Source organism: Thunnus albacares, chromosome 2, assembly GCF_914725855.1.
Source record: "Thunnus albacares chromosome 2, fThuAlb1.1, whole genome shotgun sequence".
NCBI classification, from domain to species: domain Eukaryota; kingdom Metazoa; phylum Chordata; class Actinopteri; order Scombriformes; family Scombridae; genus Thunnus; species Thunnus albacares.
Window position 1 is genome coordinate 26,666,739 of NC_058107.1, and position 22,369 is coordinate 26,689,107.

General features: G+C 38.8%; 1 protein-coding gene across 1 annotated transcript in view; it reads right to left on the reverse strand.

Moving 5' to 3' along the window:
* The window catches only part of rasgrf2b (Ras protein-specific guanine nucleotide-releasing factor 2b), a 46,328-nt gene continuing 23,959 nt past the window's right edge, over positions 1-22,369 (reverse strand). The window contains exons 8-29 of the mRNA XM_044375585.1: positions 20,336-20,529; positions 20,076-20,185; positions 19,864-19,982; positions 18,427-18,587; positions 18,250-18,316; positions 17,719-17,855; positions 17,112-17,194; positions 16,515-16,763; positions 14,862-14,954; positions 12,791-13,278; positions 10,915-11,040; positions 9,471-9,560; positions 8,658-8,764; positions 7,297-7,409; positions 6,552-6,612; positions 5,812-5,915; positions 4,902-4,986; positions 4,602-4,799; positions 4,051-4,130; positions 3,837-3,954; positions 3,681-3,749; positions 1-2,504 (exon numbers count right to left, since the gene is read on the reverse strand). Of these exons, the coding sequence (XP_044231520.1) occupies positions 2,412-2,504; positions 3,681-3,749; positions 3,837-3,954; positions 4,051-4,130; positions 4,602-4,799; positions 4,902-4,986; positions 5,812-5,915; positions 6,552-6,612; positions 7,297-7,409; positions 8,658-8,764; positions 9,471-9,560; positions 10,915-11,040; positions 12,791-13,278; positions 14,862-14,954; positions 16,515-16,763; positions 17,112-17,194; positions 17,719-17,855; positions 18,250-18,316; positions 18,427-18,587; positions 19,864-19,982; positions 20,076-20,185; positions 20,336-20,529 (2,945 nt within the window). The 3' untranslated portion in view covers positions 1-2,411. The remainder of the gene's footprint in view (positions 2,505-3,680; positions 3,750-3,836; positions 3,955-4,050; positions 4,131-4,601; positions 4,800-4,901; positions 4,987-5,811; positions 5,916-6,551; positions 6,613-7,296; positions 7,410-8,657; positions 8,765-9,470; positions 9,561-10,914; positions 11,041-12,790; positions 13,279-14,861; positions 14,955-16,514; positions 16,764-17,111; positions 17,195-17,718; positions 17,856-18,249; positions 18,317-18,426; positions 18,588-19,863; positions 19,983-20,075; positions 20,186-20,335; positions 20,530-22,369) is intronic.

Genomic DNA, 22,369 nt, shown 5'->3' on the forward strand with positions numbered 1-22,369 from the left:
TAAGGCATGTTGAATTTATTTCCCCTGCACCTACAAGTGAAAAATGCAAACAAATAAATAAACACACAAACAAACATACACACAAAAGAAAAATCACAATGCAAACAAACATAGCATCCTGTACTGTAGTCTCAAACCAGTATGTAAAACTGGCTTTCAGAATTACAAACGCAGTGCAAAGGACAAGTTTTCCCAAAAAAAACAAAGCATGAAAACATTTCCTCCAATTAGTGGAACAAGGTTGTTCTATGAAGAAAGTTTTCTGCAGATGACCTCCAACACTGCTACTGCACATACCTGCTGACATCTGATCTGGCAACTTGGGTAACGTCAGACAGACATACAAAACTTATAGATCCATGTATGACAATTATTCATAATAAAGTTTAAGGGCCATGCAAATTAAAGGAGTTTCCTGGGAGAAAAAACAAAATGGGAGGGCACTGGGAGATGGCCTTGAAATGCGGGAGAAACCAAGGAAAAACAGGAGAGTTGGCAGGTCTGTACTGCAGATGACATAGCCTCAAGACTATGCCTGACTTTGTGAGGTACACTAACAGACAAACGTGCCAGAGTTGATGGACAAAATATTGTTTTTATGCCTTATAACAGAGCCGGTCGACAGCTACAGAGACAAAAGTACTATAGAGAAGCAGAGGGAGAAGGTACAGGGAGCGTCCAGTCAGACGTGCACAACATGCAGCTGTTGTGTGCATGCAGGGCACCTATGTTCATTATATCAGCAATACGGAAAACAATTTGTGATTATTCAAATGCTACATTTTTTTAACCTTTAAGAGACAAATCTTTTTTTTTTAGAATAAAGTTTAAACAGATTTCTCGCAATACAAGAGCCTGGGATGCAAAACTAGAATTCAACATAAAGAGCAAGAGAGACAAAAAACAAATCAACGAATCAATATTCACAGCATAACAATTCAAAAAATTTCTTTTCAGCAACCATATGATATGTGTGAAGTCACTATATACAAAAATAACATAAATACAGTATCTGATGAAATAAATAGCATGGTAAAGAACGATCATACTGTCACTCAAGCGAAGCTACATCTCAGAGAGTGCAAAAACTGTCCCAGCCTACATCTAAGAGTTACACACTGGGAACTGACTACACACATCAGTATCTGACAGTTTGTCAAAGCCAAAAAATCTAACTGCACACAGACGCTGAAAAAGCTTCGGGGCAGCAGAGGTTATAACAATGTTTAAACACTAGAGGGAGATATTTGCTGACGATCAATTGCTGCAATGCTTTTACTCTGGTTACACTAACATGCTACGGTTTAGCCTACATTACCTATTTTCTGGAAAAAAAAGGAAGTTGAATGAGTAGAACTACAATCCATTTTTTAAAGCAAATCTTAAAACAGTTCAAGCAGGATTTTCTATATATAAATCTTCAACTTTATGCTTGTGGATTGGCAAATGTGGGAATTTGACCTACACTACTGGAAGGCACCAATAAGGTTTTTACTTTATCATTCATATGGACATTTCAAAAAAAGGGAGCTGTCCATTCTCATGAGTAGCTTTTAGGCAGAGACCGTCTGAAGATAAATACAGTATTAATTCACTATCTCAAAATATTAGATTTCTCATTTTAAATGATCATTTAAGTGTTTCATTTTTGTGTCTTTCTACATTATATGTGAAGGCTTGAAGGCGTTTTGCCATACCCAGCCCGCTGAAGATGCATAGTGGCTTAGAGAGTCACTCTAGTAAGAGCGAGGCATGCTAAGCTGAGGGTCAGGGGTCAGGTTGAAGGCCATTTAGACAGTTACATCCCAAGCAGAAATCATGCAAATTTATGCAGTGACCATCGTGACAGAAAGCGTTTTTTGGGGCTCTTGCTTCAGGACATGGCACGGAAATGCACAAGCAACAGAACACAGACAACAGCACAGAGACACTATCTCAGACATCTCTCTGTCATACTATCTGTATATGCTACATCTCTATTATATCCACGGTATTTTATCCATTCACTCCATGCTTTCAGCCTTTCCTGTACTCTCAGGCTGTCTGATGAAGTGTGATGTTATGTGCACCACACTCTCTGACTGAGAAATGATGAGCACACACAGCGACATGTCATTTCCTCAAAACTCTCATACAATGCAACCAAAACCTTTTCTTCTTGTTCTCCTTGAACACAATCAATTCAACACCTTGTCCCCTTTTCACGCTCCGCCAGTCGCTTGCTCAACCCTTCTCAAAGTTGACTCTCAAGACCTTTCTGTCTTGTCAATCGGTCTCCCTCTTATTTCTGCTTCCACGTTTCTCCGAAAACTTCCTGATTTCCTCTTGATTGATTGATTGAGATTGCGTGGGCGTGTTGCCCTTGGGGGTCCAGGTTTGGCAGGCTCCCACTGGCCACAAACAGCGGCCACTCAGGCTGGAAGCCTGGGCTCGATCTTCAGAGAGAGATCATAGAGTGTGTCTTCATCCATGATCAGTGTCTTGTCCAGAAGGTACTGGGTCACCTTGGCAGAAAAAACGATGGAGGATTCACATCAGCAACCTGTATTTACAGGTTAATCTAAATTTTGTTATTTTCAGTATTTAACATGTTTTGCAGTCTCACAGAGCCACATAACAAATATTAGCCTGCTTATTAAAGTCTTGAAAGTCTCAGTAGGAAATAAACCAAAATGACTTTGCAAGTGAGTCACTTACAAAATATTGTGCTAACAATGTGCAAATTGAGTTTACAGCTCATTGTTAATGTTATTCTTAAAGTTTTCTGATAAATCTGGCTAATAGCTGCGAGGGTTAAATTTATACTCTGTGGGTGTTTGAGAGATTAATATCTAGTAGGAAAAATAGAGGACTGAACATTAAAGCTGACTTTTATAAGGTCATGGTTTTGGCATTCAGAAACATATTTCAACTTTACCCAAAAGACAGCCATATATCAAAGTGATTTTCAATAATCCTTTCACAACAGCCAACGCCAGTACTTTCATAAAGGATCTGTGTTGTCAAACATATGCCTCTATCTTGCTAAAGTAGTTTTATACAGTTAATGCTTTTGTCCCAAGTTTACTCCATATCATTTGGGTCTACAAAATTTGATTAATCGCAAGTTTGTTTGAATTTTGCACCACTGAAGTACAATATTGACAGGTCCTCCATCCTCTATCTTATGGTCCTGGTCTTTTTTTTTAATGCCCATCATTATTCCCTAAAGCCCAAGTTAACATATTAAAATTACTTGTTTTGTCTGACCAACAGTCAAAAACTCCAAAATTTTGAGTTCACTATGATGGAAAACTAGGGAAATGAGCAAATATTGACATCTGAAAAGTTACTGTAAGTTTTTTTTTTTTGGCATTTAAAATGACTTAAATTATCAAAATCGTTGCCAATTATTTTTTCTGTCAATGAACTTATTGATTAATCATCTAATTATTTCAGCTCTGGAGTACTACCATGTATAATGGGGGTCAAATATTTGCCCCAGGGACTGATAGGAGGTTAAGGCCATGCTTTTCCCTTTCTGTTTATGATTTTTAAAGCACTTTGTAATTTTGCTTTAAAAATGTTATATAAATAAAGTTCATTATTCATTATTGCTTATCATATGCTGTTTTGATGCTCTTGAGAAAGACATGGCCCATCGATTGAAGACAGAATCCAGTGTGTTCAGAAAAAGGTACCTTGGGTTGATGCTCTATTCTGTAGGGCGTCTGCTGGAACTGTCGGATCTCTCTTATGATGTGGGAAATCTGAGGAAAATGTGGATTTTAAGTTGATATCAGTGCAGTTGAAAGATAAATTGTACATTGTACATTTTGATGCATGTGTGTTCGTACCATCCTCATTTTGGAGAAGTTGACAAGACCTTCCTCTGTGAAATTGGGTGTTCCCTCCTCAATAAAGGCCAGGTCTGTCAGGTACATTCCCAGGTATGGCACACATGGAGGGTTGCAGCTATTGAGAGAAAAGCAGTAATGCACATAAACAAAACCATTCGTCGCTCAACTTTAATGTGGCGTGTACAATAATATCGCATCTGAAAAGTCTCACTTTTTCAGGGTCTCCCTCAGATTTTTGAACCTTCCCTCAGAGGACACGGTTTTCTGCAGTTTATCCATCAGGGCTTTAGTCTGGACACACAAATACATATTTTAAATCATAAAACACTACTTACTCTAAAGTACAGAGAACAAATGAGATTGCTGTATTAATATCAGAACCACTTGCTCTTAATAAAAGATATAATCATGATGAAATGACTAAATCAAATTTGCTTCAGTCTCAAATTGCCAGCGTGGATTGGTATAGAGACAGACTGTCTGGTAATTGGATGGCTATGGGTTTAATCGATTCAGTGTTCATCAGAATTAAGCAAAGAGCAGATACTAAACATTACATTTCTGCTTTGAGCTCTGTAATGACATCCATTCTCCCAGGGGGATACAAATTTATAAACTCTGCAGAGACAAAAGTGCTTTCCTCTAACAATCTCTGAAAAGGGGAACTACATAAATTTGTATTGATACACAGCACTTACTGACAACTTGTGTTAAGCTTTCTGTATAATTTTTAGGTTTTAACTACAACAAGATGGAGTATACCTGTTTGCTGATTTTAGCCCAGGTCTTCTTTAAACGATAGATGGCACTGCGATTGAGCGCGGATGTGATCTCCAGTACGCCGTTGTAGTTGTTGAGACAGCGGCAGATATCAGCCACTGCCACCCACTTCTCTATGGAGCTGGCCCTCGAGCCTACATCGGTGTGGGTCATAATCTGTGACGCCACCAGGTTACTCATCTTTACATAGAAGAGAACAGAGAAAATAAAAAGGTATTGCAGAGAATACTTACAGAGAAGTCTGAAAACAAAAAGGTACTTGAAGACATTTAAAGAACTTACATCATTGAAGTGTTGACTCGTTTTCATGATGTATGGCGTCCTTTCTGTCTTATCAACCTTCATCCAGCCCTGGCCCAGGAACTCTCTTAGAGAGGGAGGATAAAGATATGTGATATATCCAAGTCAGCCAGAAACCAGATCCGATCACTCACACTGAAATGTGGCACAGTAATCTCACAAGATATGTTACTTTATATTAGCTAAAACCTGTGACACAGCAGGGGTTGAAAGGGCTCTCTTGAACTGAAAAAGCAACGTAATTACAAACAGCTGCTGCGAAAGACTTTGCTCAATCAAGAACTGAACATAATGTGTATAATATTATTTTTGTATGAAAATCTTGTTTATAGCCAGAACATAAACATTTGAGGAAGTACTAAACGGCTTTGCTTCTAAAATTTAGCTGCATTCCTAGATTGTCAATTGGGTAAAAATTCACTAGACGGTCGTACAGTGAGTGTTTTAACTTATTTATTCTGCTATATGATATGTAATGCTATGCAGAAATATGTTTCATTATATAGAAGAAATACAAACACATTTCCACCTAACTTAACCAACAGTAGGGGAAACTGGGGTATATTACTTAATCGAAAATATTTCCAAGATGTATTATTCAATAATTAAATGACTAAACATGAGTCATTTTTACCATCATTGTGGTAGCAGTTTACTACATAGCCAATATCTTATGGAAATAAAACCCTCATCTTTTCAAACACAAATTTAAAACTGAGAGTTATGAAGTTCAAATGTAATGCCTCAGTATTCATTGGTAGATGTCCCTCTGAGAGCACATTGAGTGTGAGCTAAGCTGAAGTGTCTCATCATACACAGTATCCATAAAGTTGATGAAGTTTTGTTTGGCCTGATGCAGCTCATAGTGTGAGAGAGTTATGAGAGGACTGACTCATAAGGAATGCTCCTGAAGACAATGTGATCCAGCAGAGTGATTTGTTCAGCCAGCTCCATTGCTGAGAGAGACTCAAAACACTCCGCCTTCGGACAGTCCGCCTAAACACACATACGGACATGCATCCACAGACACACACACACACACACACATACACAGACAGGCAGATGCAAGGTCCAGTTATAAACAAATAATCACACTAACACAAATAACAAAGAGTTATAAATATCTAATAGACAGACTAGCTATGATGAATATGTTTTATGACAGTTCACAGTCCCCTCGAGACTGTCAACTGTCAGGAAAGGGTGTATTTACCCCTTCTGCCTGGAGGATAGGAGAGCGTGTACTGACCAAGTTGCATATTACAAAGACAATGGAGTGTATCTGTGTGCAATACTCAGTCATAATTAAGTCAAGACAATTAACGACATGTGACTCCTCCTGATTGTTCTGAGAACTGGTAAAGGAGTTAACCAGTAAAATTAATAAGTATTTGGAGGAGGTGTATATCAGTGTGTAAGTACTTTAGGGTGTCTGGTTTCATAAAACAAGCTCAACCCATAGAGCACCACATAAATATTTAAATTAAAATGAAAAGCTCTATCACTCCACTAGTCTGAAATACCAAGAGGTTTAGGTTATGCAGCAAAAGGTAGAATTTCTCTTTCATATTGCAATTTACTGCTGCTTGATCCAGTAACATAATAATCAAGTTAATCATGCAATTTTCTCACCATCTGTAAGATGTCCTCTATCCTCAGCTGGGCATCATCCTGCTCGTCTTGAGAAAGGGCACTAGGGAATAGAACAGAATAGGATGAAGGTTTTGTAATAATTAAAAGCTACATGCAAGATGTTATTATGGCAAGAACTCTTTGATTGACTTTCAGTGTTTTATTCAAGTGTTTACATGTCGCTGTCCAAGTTTTTTCAAAGCCATGAAAATGAAAAGGCTCTCTCAAGTCACCTGTAGTTGGTTTCTTAAGACTTGAGTAGCTTAAGGTAGCTTAATACTTGTCCCCAAACTAAATGTATGATTTCACATGGTACACAAGATTGTTGTTTCTGAAATATGAAGTGATTTTCATTTTGTGGATGGCATTAGTAATCTGTGGATGGTGGTATCTTCCTTCTAAACCATTCAGAAAGTCCCCAAAGGAAGGTTGTTTTTACATGTGTCCCCATAATATGTTTAAACGTATATATGTGTGTGTGTTTGTGTGTGTGTATACCAGGTATTACTCATGTTATATTACTGTTGTTGTCACATAAATCCGTTTACACAGTCACATTGTCGAGTCCCCATTATGTAAATCCTTAAATTTTAGAGTAAAGATTTGTCTTAACGTTAAGGTATGGTTAAAGTATGGTTAGGGTTAGATTAAGGTAAGAGTTAGAGGAGCAGTGGTTAGGTTAGGGTTAGTCAATGTAATGTCCTCTGAAGTGATGGAAACACCATTGTGTGTAGGTGTTCTGTACCTTAGTATGTTGGCAGTAGCTTTTCTCTCTTGAGGCAGAAGGTCTGGATCTCTGAGCACTTCCTCCAGGAGACAGATCACTGACATCTTCAGCTCCCCATTCATCTCAAAATCCTAAACATACAAACACACGCAAACACTAATATGAACTTCTATACTTGAATTATCTTCATCTTGACCAAAATCTTTTTCTAACCTTAACTCTAAAACCAGATCTTCACACTTAAACAGTCTTTTAAAGAAGTAAAGGCCAATAAAAACGTTTCTCTCACTCTCAAAGTCTAAAACACAGATAAAGTTAGAGGTGAACAAAATGATCCATCATGGTATAATTAATTTTATATCATGATATTAGTATATTTTGTGATATAGTGTTTGTAATATTTTCTGTAAAATTAATTAAGAAAGTGTTAATTGATAAAATAACACAGGAATGTCTGTTTTTACTGAATCCAGCAAATTAAAAACCTGATAAGGTATCAGATTGATGCACCAACTCTATAAAAGCCAGGCATTGTTATCAATTAATCCTGCTTGTTCATTTGTAACACTGTCTGCAATTCCCTACAAACTTAAGATATGAAAGGGATATCTACTTTAGATGTAAAAATTCTGATCTTGATAAATTTCTATCATCTCAACCAAAATAGAGGTACAAGACAAACACAGACCAGAATTTTACACATATTTTATGCTAAAATACCTGGCAAGTGATTCCATTCTGTATTCCTTTCTGTCCATTAATGACTTCTGATCATAATCTCTGTTGTATAATTGTTCATGTCCTCAGACCACCCATTCCTCTGCCTGAACTCCCTCTTTCCTTCCAGCCTTAACGCCCTCTTTTCCTCCTATTTTTCCCTGTCGCTTCCACCCCAATTTAACTCCTGTTCAAAGGTCAGTTTTAACAAGCCCTTTGTTCTTTGGCATCCAAAGGAAAAATGTGAGTGGGTGTATACAGTATGTGAGTGTTTGTAGTTGCCTCTGCATTAATAAGCTGACCAAAGCTGGCCTGTCAACACAGCATTTTATATTATTGAAGAAAAATACATAAAACAGATCGATGCAGTTAGACTGGAAGGACCTCTAGGCAGGGAGTCAGGCAATTATCTTGATATTCAGTTCATTAGAGGCACCACTGTTTAGCAGTAGAGTAGGTAGGTGGACTGAGGTGGGTGGAGCTGGTTGTCCATCTGACACAGCGATAATATTTGGTGTGTTTGTGTGCATATGGTTGGGTTGTTTACATGCTCAAGTGAGAGCAGTGGAGCAGAGAGAGAATGCATCAGACACCTGCTTTAATGAGACCACAGACTTGATCAACCAAGCAAAATCGGCGAACCCCACCCCACCCAGACAGACCTGTGAGTGTTTGGAGACCCAGTGCCGCAGTACGTTGAGAACTCTGTTAGTTGCAGCTCGGCGGATGATGAACTCTTTATCACAAGTTCTTTCAGAGTTTGTGAACACTGAAGGAAAATTTTAAACAAAAAAAAAGGAAGAGAGAAACAGAGAGAGAAAGAATGTGTTATTTTAATATTGTGTGATAACATAAAATGTCCAGTGATTATCTGGGGATAGATAACAAAAGCATCTGTAGTGGAAAAGTAATCAAATTTTGTACTTAAAGTGTAGCAGTATCACAGTGGAGTAAAAGTATTGGCAGCAAAGTGTAATAAACTATTAAAAGTAAAAGGATGGTCCTGTGAACTGTGAAACTGAGAAAAAAACTGAAAAATAAGATTTTTTGTAATTTAGGTGAACAGACTATTTAATGTTTTAATTGTATCAAACTTTTCATTGGTCCAGGCAGCTCTACATCTACGAGTTAACTACATATACTCTAGTTCATAGTAATGCGATGTATTTTAAAGGAAAACGCAACTACCACAATTATGATGAAGAACCCAATATTTTCTTTTGATACCTCTGTACATTATCATACCAAAAGCCTTTAAATATTACTCCTATAGGTAAAACATATCAGATAAAAATATATTATGACTATTGCAGACTGGAACAAAAACAAAATCTTTATACAGACTGTTCTTAATTCACATTAACTCCGAAAAACACACCTGGTCTTAATTTTAAGTTTTACAGAATGTCAATTCAAAGTATGTGTGTGTGTGTGTGTGTGTGTGTGTGTGTGTGTGTGTGTCTGTATGTGTGTACCTGGTGGTGTACCGTGTCCTGCTGCTGCTGTGGCAATAGCAAAGGCTGAAGCAGGAGAGACTGAGCAGCGGGAGTTCTCCCCTGACTGGACTGCAGACACAAATACACAAAATTATCATCAACGACAACAATTATCATCAAGAGGAGGGACCACCAGTGTATAAAAATGAACTTTAATTTCCTCCTAACATATGAAACATAATTACAGTGGTCACACATTTAGATATATATTTTTACGTGACATAAATGTCACAGTGGCTATTATAATCAAAATACATTTTCATGACAATCACAGCTTCCTGAATGTTCCTGTGTCAACCACAATAACAATATAATTCATAATTCACTTGGCAATATCTTGATTGAATATTCACCAAAGAGTGTAAGACCTATGGAAAAAACCTATGAAAAAATAAGGCAGAATACACACATTTAATGGCTATATTGTAATTGAATTTTAAAAAGTGTTTTTAATGCAGAGAGTATAATGTTTGTGGAAAATTGACAAGTTTATTTAGTTCATATACTTATTACAGCAGGATTAAATATGTAACAAGAAAAAAAGAAGAAAAGTGAAAAAAATGTGTTTTTTTAATTTTCATTTGTATATTCCAGTCCATAAGAAAACATAAAATCATATATATACCATTTGTACATATATTATTATGTTTAACATACAATGAATTCAATGCATAATTTCTTATAATAATAAACTCAAGAAACAGTCTCTAAATACCAGAAAGGTATAGGCTGAAGCCTAAGCCAATTACACCTATTAATTAATTAACTACCCTTTTAAACTCATATACAGACTTTCAAAAAAAAAATAAAAATGTCATCATCATCATAACGATCACCATCAGTGTTGCTTTCATTATTGTAATCTTTATCATCATTATAGTTATCATTGATGATGAGACCTTCAATTATCAATATCAATCATCAACATCATTGTCATTACTGTCACAGACGGATTACAGATCATACATATCTTCTGCACTGTTGACAACAATATTTTCAACAACACTGTCATACAGGAACCCTCTCTGTGATCATACAAGTCATCACTTTTAACTGAAATCATCATCATCATCATCATCATTATCATCCAAATCAATCTGACTGAGAGTTTATTGGCTCTGCAGCTATCCTACATGCAGGAGACACTCCCTTTACAGTCCCTTTAAATCATCCAGAAAGTCTATTTAACTGGGCACATCTCAAAGAAGACCATCCCAAGTGTGCGATGGTCTGGCTGTGTTTGAGCTTTGTATTATGCTTCTGTACTAAAGATGTCAGGCTGCAGGGTCAGAGATCTTTGCCTGACTGTGTCTCTCTGCAGAGTAGCCTGTCAGTGGGCACAGCACTGCCCACTGTCGAGACCTCTGGCTATGGCGTAGTGGTCTAGCCATGAGTCATAAACCACACACACATACAGTCTTACCTCCAGGCTGTCTGTAGCGGAGGTGTCGAGGTGTGGAAGGGGAGCGACATGGTGACATGTCACCTGCTTCACTGCTCTGAGGAGATTCTGGGATGATTTTCTCCAGTGACACTGACTCCAGCACGGCTAGATTGGAGGAGAGGATAATGACAAGAATAATGATGATGATGATGATGATAATGATGATGATGATGACCGTCACGGTGGTGGCCATTACTGTTGCTGCTTTACTGGAGGGGAGAACTTTATCATACTCAGGTTTGCTGTAGAGCAGAGACCAGTATAACCAGTGGACAGCACCAAGACTTTATTTGTTCCCTGAACATTTTTGTATGTGTGTGCACATTCATTTATGTGTACAGTACTGTGTGTGTATCTGCATCCATATAGACAAACATGCCTGTGTTTCATATTTGATTAGCATCGCAAAGGTTCAATCAGAATTCCTTTGATGTCTTTGAATGCAAACATATTTCACCTTTGGATGTGCAAAGTGACAAGGAAAAGGGTCGATAATTCAAGTCTGTCTAGGAATTCCAACAACATGTATGTACTGTATGTTATGCATGCTTTGTTTCAGCAATAAATACATTGTTTCATTCCAACAAGACTTCTAATATGAAATTAAAAGAAAGAGAAGGAAAGACCATTTCAAACTGTAAGAGGTTACACCTAATGACTCTCTTCATCATGAAAGTCACATGCAGTGTTCACAAACACACAACTACAGAGAAAAGTCAAGAAAAGGCCTTCATCAACAGACAAATGGGAAGATATACAAATGGTTGTATGTGCATAGATATATATAAACACACATAAATACTCTGACTGATTAAGAAACCGAGAGACAGTATGCAGAGGAGGTGAGAGTGGCATGTTGGTACGAGCACTGATGGCTCTTTGTTTCCTAGTGAGCAGTTAGCAGCTGTCACACATGCACACGCTCGCGTGCACACACACACACACACACACACACACACACACACACACACACATATTGTGTGTGCACATGCTAATGAGGGTCTTACTGCAGCTTGTCCTTGCTGTGCTGTTTCAGATGCTCTGACGCTATCTCTCTCCAGTCTTAGAGGGCTGTTTAACCACTACTATTAGAAGATCTGAGCAGCTTAGCTGACTCAAGCACACAAATGAAAAGAGATAATGATGTCCCACCAGGTGCCTGTTCTGCTCTTACAGTGAACACTTCATGCTGTGTCATTTGATGAGTGACCCCAAGCTCTTCATAACTATTTCAGTATGCCAATAAGGCTCTGTATGTTAATGTTGAGTCACTGAGGATATATAGCTTATATACTCAAAGAAAAAAAACTGTACATGTTATCCAGCTGCACATGGCAAGAGGCTATGCACAGCGCTGGAGATGAAAATAAACACGTTTTACACATTTAAATCATTGGCCAGTGCTTCACAATTTTCCAAATGACTGTTACAGCCCAGAAAGTAATTACTATCGTTGAATTTTTGTTTAATTTGTTCCACAACCCTGTTAACATACTGTTACAATTTAGAGTTAAATCTTTATCACTGTTGCTTTCTAAATTATGGTTTAAAGGAATAATAATTGTGGTTAAAAGAATATAATTGCTTTTTTAGTACAGAAAGAAATCCCGTGTCTGTGGAACAGATAATTCTTGATTTAAATAAAAAATGTGTATTTTCGAGTTCTTGTGCAGCTGCTTGTGTTTAGACATTTAACATTTGAGAACTTTATAAAACCCCATAAAAAGGGGTTTTATAGAAAAACATGTAAGGAATAAAAATAGTTTCGCTTTGGTGTCAGTATGACTCAGGTAGTGGCAGCCCTGATGTACAGAACAAGTGTTTTTGCATCTGTGTACGGTGTATTTCAGCTTACCTCTGCGGATGCTTCGTCTCAGTTTGCCACAGAAGGGGTCGATCCTCGGCAGCTCCTCACCCTCTGCAGTCTGGTAGGGACTCTGGTCCGGGGATGAGGGAATGGGAGGATTTTGGTCCTGTGGTGATTTGGAATTGTTGGGCGGGGGGGAGGTGGAGGAGGGAGGAGGAGAGGATGTCGTCGGGGTTGGGGTCTGAGATGTTGGGGTTTGGGGGGTGTGTGCAGATGTGGGGCTACTGGCAGCAGACTGGGAAGTGTTGTGATTTACGCTAGAGTTGGAAAGAGGACTGGTTAGGTCGAGTCCCCCAACCCTGGCCGTGATGGGTGAGTGGAGAGAAAGCTTCCGTGTTCGGACAGGTGAGGAGGTGCGGGACGGGATGGACAGAGGAGGGGGAGAGGAGAACTTGCGGCAGAGACGAGGAGATTTGTCGTTTATGTGCTCACCACCCCTGTTATTCTGATTCGTAGCAAAGAACAGCTCCAAGGACCTGAAAGGGGGAAAGAGGCAATATCTTAGCAAAATAATGGGAGATTTAAAAAGCAATAAAGAGAGAGCTCAGGGAAAAGGATGAAAAGTAAATGTGCAATTGCAGTACCTCAAAATAAGACCTTGCTTGTCTCTATACCCTGAACGATAAAAGGTTTGTTCGCAAATTAATTTCATCATATAGTTTTTCTATATTTGAAATATACAGTATGTCTGGTATAAGGCCAAAAGAAAAGGGCATAATGTGTATGGCATTCAAAGTTAAATTTGGGGCATTTAGCTGACATCCAGAATGACTTATAATGAGAGGGCACATCCAGTGCAGGCAGAAAGTATTACTACAGTGACACAGGTTTCATTGTATTGTGTCCGTTCTCCAGCACACTGGACTGGAAACCAAAAAATGCCTTTAAAGTTCTCTCTCAGCTTTATTTTAAGGGTTTTCACATCCACATTAGATGAACTGTGTAGGAACTGTAGCCGTTTCTATACATGGTTCCCCTTTTTTTTTAGAGTAAGAAAGGTAATTGGAAAAGTTACTATAACATAAACTTAAATTAAGTCAATATCTGGTTGCAAATCTTTGACTGTCTAAAGTGTATGACCCACAGGCACCGGCACAGGCAAACAACAGGTGTCTTCACTGTACCTGCTTCTTTTTGTGGATTTTTGCCTTAAGTCTGGTCCTCGGCAAGTGAAACATATACTCAGTTTGATTGAGGACAAGTGACTGACTTGGCCTTGGACAAGAAATGTTCACTGTTTAGCCCTAAAAATCCTGGGTTGTCCTAATATTGTGGGTCTATGTACAAAAGGGGCTAATATTAACCTAAAAGTGTTCAGCCAACATGGATGTGAACATCAAACAACCTTACTGATGATTTTTGTACCTGATTATATGCCTAAATTGCATTAATGTTTTATTGCAGATTACATTTGCAACATTTAAACGCCTTATTTACTAGGCAATGAAAGTGCAAACGCTTTAATCAACAAGCATTTATTTTGGTTATCAATTCTGTAACGACATTAACACTGCTCAGAGAGAACTACATCAAGGGAGGAGTAATCATGCATAGATAAACACAGCCATCGTTTGCTCACACAAGCCTTTTATTCAGCAGGAAATAGAAGAACAAATTGCATCCCAGATTGAAAGAGGAAAAATGAAAGGACAGAGGAAGTAAAGAAGCATGAGAAGCAAAGAGGAATATATTAGAAGAGAAGAAGCAAGCGGTGGAACAAGAAGAGACAGGCAGCTACTTGCAGAGAGGGGAATAAAACAGAAGAGAAATGATAAAAAAGATCAATGTGGATAAAGAGAGGAAAAAAGCTTTGAGTAAGTGATGCTACAGTGAGAGAACATGCTACACACTGGCTCCAGGTTCCTGTATTCATGCTTAACATTAACCTAAAATATTTCCACTTGCAACCCCCATGAGTTGTTGTAGCCCATCCATATACAGAGATAGATAACGGGTAGATATCATGCATCAGTGACCAAGACCAGAGGAGAAGAAGAAAAGGAAGAAAATGTGGGAAAGAGACAGAAAGGAAGGACAAAGAGAGAGAGGAGTTGGTTACTTGGACTGATCCATGGCTATCTTCTTGATCTTCAGACTGTAGTCAGGACAGATGGATGAGATGGACAGACGGTCATATGAGTGGTACTGTGCCCTGTAGTTGGAGGGAACACGAAGAGACAGAGGGATGGATGACACAGAAAAAAACAATTAAATGGATGGTTGTGATGGCTGGATTTAGACAAAAATGAGAAATGCAAGTGGGACATGTGACAGAAATGGAGGATGGTTCGAGGGGAGATGATGAGAGGGTGATAAATGAATCTCCAGGAAGAGGAAAGGTGTGCTTGAGGAGGAGGGGAGGCAGTGTGTGTGAGTGAGAGAACACAAGAGCATATGTTCAGTGTCCCAGATATTGACACATGACCACATTGGAGAAAAATCCAGTGCAAAAAGGACGCACAGAGCTGAGTAAAAGTCTGTGTATCTTAACATAACAGTGATGTGCATAGACTCTCTAAGAGGCATGAAAAATAAAATAGGAGGCACCTCCTAGAAAAATAGAAAAACAGAGGGGCATTTGAGTCAACCAAAGGGGGGCATTTGAGGTGCATTTCAGTTCTAGGTTCAAGGAGTAAGGTTCAATTTAATTATCTGTAAAAACATGATCCAATCTTTGACAACAAATGCTAATTAAAAGAAACTACAATAAATATCTGCAATATAAAACATGTACATAGAACCACTAAAGTACTGTATAAAAGTGCCTTAAAAAAATAAACACACAAGGTTAAAAAGGCTTCAAAGTAATAACTCTTGGAATGTATTAAATCATGTCCTCTTTACAAACCTCCTATTGTACTCTGAGGAAAAAGAAAAAGAAAAAAAAGGTTGGCTAGAAGGACCCTTGAGCTGCTCATGTGTCCCTCTGCAGTGACCTTAAGGGCCAAATCAAAGCAGACCCTGTTCAAGTTAAGGCTTAAAAAAAGGTAGTCTTCCTGCACACCTCTGGTAACTCGACGAGTCCCCCCTGAGGCCACAGGCCATGGTGAGTTAGGCTTTACATACAAACCTGCTCTTGGACAGAGGAAAAGACAGAGCTTTTCTAGTTGAAAAGCTACGTTAAGTAAAGCCAAGGAAGAATTATAAACACACAATTCTGATGCAGCCAAAGGCTAATAAAAGAGAGAGTGCATGAGTAAAAGGAGAGAGAAAGAGAAACTCCTCATCTGACACGCAATATATTCCTATAACTGTGCCAAAAACTTTGTTGAAGCATCTGTTCTGCTGGCGTCCACACACAAGCTGGTATGTATTTCAGCCAGTATGTATTTAACCTTGCGCACAGAGGTGGGAGACGCCTCCCGAGTCCAAAACACTGACCCCAGTCTGACTACATCGTTCACAGAATTAAAAAAAGACAGGGAAACTAATAAAACACTCCAAGCACACTCACATAAAGCCAATGCACATTCTTGCACGTTGCATAAACTTGTACAAACACACATATAGCTAGACACACACAAACATTGATATAAAAATATGTGCAAACACACAAGTTCACATTCATGTACATTAAAGACATTTATGGAGTCCATACTGGTAAAGGTGCATTATGGGAAGGTTTATGATGTGCCTTTGCCTCTGTGGTGGCCTGCATCTACATCTGTGTTTTTGTGTTTGTGTGCACATTTGCATGTATATAGTGGATGACCTGATAGGAATAGAAGAGAAGGGCTTCTTGTAGATGTCGGCCAGTTTGTCCATGACTACCGTTGCCGTGGTGAAGATCCTGTATGTGTGCAGGAAGGTGTTGAGGAAGTCTATGGAAAGGAAGCGCAGGTCGGTCAGCCTCTCCAGCAGGCGTTCCACGCTGGCGTAGCGGATCTGGGGGACCTTGCAGGAGTTCAGCGTCTTGCTGAAGCAAATGTCAACATCATCTTTATGGAGACGCACATCGGATCTGATGGATACACACGCATACACACACATAACCAAGCATGGGTGACTGCCGGACTGGTAAACAAGAAAAAAGGTTATGAAAGTAGCTGAGCAAAATTAAGCAAAAAAAAAAAAAATCCATATATCCCAAAGAAGGATGCTAAAACAGGGGTGCATACCAAAGAATACTGTAGATGTCAGATTTTAACAGCATAAATAAACATTAAAAAAGCATAATACAAAACATACAACCTAAACATCAACTGTAAATCAACACAACTTTGTCGCCCAGATATGCTTTAAACTCTTATTTTGCAACATTGGCATGAAGAGATGGTGTTCCTCTTCACACACACACAAACACACTTACTTGATCATATGAGGCACGGTGACTTTAGAGTTCTCCTCAAATACACTGGTCATCAAGCCATTACAGCGGATATTATCTATACACTGCAATGACATAGAGAAAAACAAGACTATTATTGAAGGAATGAAGTGAAACAATGGCAGCAAGAGGGAAAAAGCAGATAACAGGTTGAGTCTGCAATGTCATAAAACATGCTTTTGAGAAAAATACTCTATATTTTACTTTAACATAATCTTTCTGCTACTTATTTGCTTATCTGAGTGCTTCTATCGGATTCACACAGATGCTGAGACTTGTTTTAAAATTACTTTAGGAGTCAGGTTGTTAAGGGATTGGGGAAAAAAGACCCCATTTAAAACTGTCATTGTTTGTTTTTGTCTGATAAGAATTAATCCAGTCTGACATGCTTGTATGGTGCTACTCTGTTTGTGGAGTACTGAGGCAGTGAGCTGAACTCACCCCTGGGGAGCTACACCCGTGTCTCTGTTTACTTATCACTAAGTCCTCTCAATGCCCAGAGGAGACATGCTCTCGCTATTTGGAGGTTCTTGTTATTCTGTGTTTGTCTGGGTGTGGGTGTGTGTATGTGTGTCACTTTGTGTATTACCTGGCTGATATCACTGGTCCATGCAGCCTTCTCCTGCCGCGATGGTGCCAGTAACACCACAGTGAATGAAGGTGAGTCTGATGGCTCCACTACAAGCTTGAAGTCCAGCTGACCAAAAACCTGACCGCCAGCTTTAGCTGTATGATGAAGGAAAAATATACAGCATTTGTATTTTCTACAGTACGGCAGACCTCTACATGATGATGATGATAGTAAAATCCACACACAAACATACACACACATACACAGTTAAACAGGTTAATTAAATGGACCTGCTATCTCCATTCCCCGCACCCTTGAAGCTTAAGCTTCAGGGGTGCGGGGAATCCTTGAAAAAAAAAAATGGACCTATAATGTCAAAAGATCATAACCTGACATTTAAAGGGGTGAGCATGTGATATTTAAAGGGAAGTAATTTCTGGATACTTATCATCTGACACCTAATTAACCTCCATAAGTGGTGAGGGGCCTAAATGAGCCAATAAGAGCTGCCAATGTAGACAGACTGCCTCAGCAATGTAGTAAACTTACACTCCTCGTCACTGGCATCTGGTTCCTCTATGAGCGTGCATTCAATGAGGGACAAAACTCCACCTTGCTGCAAGAGTTTAGGAGAAAATATACACAACAGTTTATTGGCATCAATTTCAAAAAGTGGATTTCCTCACCAAGATCTAGTTAAACTACTGAATAAAAAGGTGTTCTCACCTTTAGAAGGTGCAGTTTTCCTCCAGAGCTGCGTGTGCAGACAAGGAAGTGTTTGGTGAAGAGGAAACACTGCCTTTCCCCTTCCTTCTTCAGAGAGAGGGAGCCCAGACGGACCTTACTCAGCTTCCCTCGCTCCACCGACGGCAACTGGATCAGAGAGCCTGGAGAGCAGGAGGGGCACAGGATTACATTACATTTCATTAAGCTGACACTAAGCTGTAGGGCTGTGTTTACAAAGCTTTTACAGTAGCACAAACACACATGTAGAAAAAGTAGTATTTCTGAACACTTCTCTATACATGTACTCTCTGTGTGTGCACCTGGCAGAGCACCGAAGAGAAAAAATGGAGATCATTAAAATGGGCCAAAAAAAGGATAAAAATATGAGATATAACATTATTTTACCTCTAGAAGGAATGGAAACAGACAGGAACTTTGGATCAGGAAAAATCACGGTGTCCTCTTCATCTCCTGACCTGTGACTCAACTGCAGCACTATCGTCACTATCTGCTCTTCTGCACGGTCATAAGGCTGCTTCCTTAACACGTTTCACTTAACAAGTACTTTATATTTACTCAGTAAGACTATTTTTGCTTTTCTTTAAATGGAACGTTGTCTCTGACCTGATCTGCATAAGTGGTTTTGATTAATCTGAGATCCATCTGGAAGAGCTGAAAGCTATGCTTATTAGGTTTTTGCACATTGCATTAATTAACACCGCTCTTCGTGAACAAGAACACGTCAAGGTGATCAGGAAGGACTCGGTTTTCTCAATGCAGTCTCAGCAGATCATTTAACACTGTATACTAAGACTTAGCAGAGAGCATTTAGCAGATGCTTTTATCCAAATCTATTCACATTAAGTGTATTTAAACTCCATGACAGCTAAATGTAATTGAAAACTTGGAAGTGCAAGTATGTTCACTGTTATGCCACTAGTCTTTTGTTTAGTAAGGGGAAACAGGTTCATTCTGGTGGTTTCATATAGGAAACTTTACATGAAATGTGTTAAACAAAGTACAAGTACAAAATTGGGACTAAGTCATTAGTCATTCACCAAGAAATGTTCTTGGTGAAAGCTCAGTCTTTTTACTATAAATTATGCTAGTTGATACTAGGGGTGTGCCCAAATACAAATACAAATTTGCTGCCTCAACAAATACAGATACAAATACAAATACTGGGCCCTCTACACATCCTTAGTTGATACTATCCCTCCCACAGTTTTTTAAGGCAAGCTGACAGAGAGCCAAACCTCCCCCGAGTAGATAGTATTAGTAAAGCAGATAATGTCATGATTCAGTGACTGAGCTCCACCAAGGTACCACATCTGTACACTCAGATCACCAGTTGACAGGCAGAAGGGTTTTACTGTCAGAAAAACCTCCAGAAATTTTCTGCCTGGTGAGCAGCGCAGTGAACTGAAGAAGACTCACCCTGCCTGACGAAGGTCTGGCTGGTGTCCAGCAGGATATCACAACCTTCCACTATCATCCTCTCGATGGCCAGATTCTTCCGAATGTTCTCTGTGTCACTCACCTCATCATGCATTACTCTGGTAACATACATAAACAAATTAATACATTTTCAGTTCAAGATATCAGGGCATATGATGGCGAGGTAATTATTCTGACAATCAGACACATACCTGGACAGTTCCTCTAATTTGGACTTTGCAAATTCAAGACTCTTCCGCTCCACATGCTCATGAGGCGTGTGTGCCAGTAACTCATGCAAAGTGATGATGTAGCGGGGAATCTTGTAGGAGAGGAGCGCAAAGTGAAAGAAAAAAAATATTAACATATGTGAACAATTTGTAAAAGAGAGGTGGCTTGATGACAAATAGACAAATAGAGACAAGAATTGACAATTGTGAGCACATGTGTGTGCTGGTGCCCTGGAGTTTACCTGGAACATGGGGTATGTGAGGAAGGTCTCCAGCATCCTTCCCTCACAGGCGGCGTTGGACTCATACTGTTTGAGCAGCTTGTCAAAGTCTCTGTTCTGCTTGCAGTTGGCCAAAACTTGCAGGCTGTACTGATGGTTTCTCACAAACTCCTGATAGATGTTGAGCATGGGCAGCAGGATGTCAAATAGGTCAGCTAGATAAAACAGAAAACATAAATATTCACATACACATATACGTACAGGGTTAAAGTCCAGCAATGCATTTCTCAAGTATTCTGCCACCAGCAGTTTCAGTTGAACATTCTGTTGCTATTAGCAACTCCTGCTGGCACAGATCCATAGCAGCTACAGTTTAGCTAACTGATATTGTTACATCCATCATTTTGTCAGATCTGTGACCAGGCGAATATTGACAGACATCTTTTATCTAGGCCACAGATGTTGAAGAATTATCTGTATTTGTGATTGTTGATTTGTAGAATTTAGTTTACTGTCTGTTTACTGTGGGGCTGCAACTAACGATTATTTTCATCATCGATTAATCTGTTGATTTTTTTTTTTCAATAAATCAATTAGTTGTTTGGCCCAAAAAATGAAAAATATTGATTGTTGTTTCCCACAGCCCAACGTGGCATCCTCAAATGTTTTGTTTTGTCCCGCCAAACAGTCTACAACCCTACAATGTTCAGTTTATTATCATAGAGGACTAAAGAAACCAGAATATATTCACATTTGAGAGGCTGGAATCAGAATATTTGGAAAGTCTTTTTCTTAAAAATTACTCAAAACAAGCAATCAATTTAATACTTGGCAACTAATCAATTGGCAGTAATCGTTGCAGCTCTAGTTTACTGTTAACCAAGCTAACCATCTGGGAGCTGAGGCTAATCTGTAGCTAATACAACATTCTGGCTAGTATTAAATTACTGTTGATTTACTGCTAGGGTAACTGTTATTTTACTCTTTTTACTTTTACTCTTGTGGACTGTGTATGTCCACTACATGTTCACTAGATTAATTAGTCTTTTGTAATTAGTCTGGGGCCTCACTCTTGATCTTTCACTCATTTACTTTGTTTCTTCCTGCATTTAGGGACAAATGTAACTAAATCTAACTGTTAACAGTGATAACGTTAGCTAGTCTGCCTATACTAATGTGAATCCAGTTCCTGAACTTACAGTAGTTTTGGTCTAACTCTCAGCTGGGGTCTCTCATTCATCATTGAATTTGTTGTCCAATACTGTTTTCACAGTTTGACAATTATTTCCCAAAAAAAAAAAAGACATAAAAGGCCAACTGCTGTCTTCAATCTTTATTGGAAGCGTGTTTAGCTCACTGTAGAGCTGTGCACCTACATGCATAGAGAGGACAGAAGACAGAGGTTTAAGATTAATGATCAAAATAAAGGAAATACAATTTCCTGTAGAGTGCATGGCTCATTTCCTGAAATGAATTCATTCAAGTCAGCCCCAAAATGGTTATGCAAACTGCAAGGGAGGTAGGTAGCGAAAGGCATGAAAGCAAGCAAATGTTGGAAGAAAATTAGGAGGGACATTTCAAAACTGTGCAGCTGTGAAACTGACTCCTGATAAATAATAATAATAAATTCAGAAATCACTGCTTTAGTAATTTTGTGAGTGACTGCGTCCCAGTTATTTTTTTGGCTTTGTACAAACCACCAGCAGACCACAAGCAATTGGTTTAAAAGGCATCATAATGGAGTTAGGTACATTACCACGTCTTCTCAGTGAATGAAGAAAACCTCATTTGAACATTTATGGGCCATTCTGAAATAGCATCTGATGTAGCTGATGCTATTTCCTATTTTACTGCCAAAGAACCAAATTACTCGATCATCAGGTTTTTCAACGGCCATGCTCTCAAAAGGATAAAAGAATTAAACCATGCAAGGAAAAGTAAAACCACAGCTTTAAAAAGCCTTCATTATACTGGGGATATTGGGATACTGTGCTGGAGGCTAAATTGCTCAAAAACAATATTAATAATAAAACAAAGAATCAGCACTGAAAACAC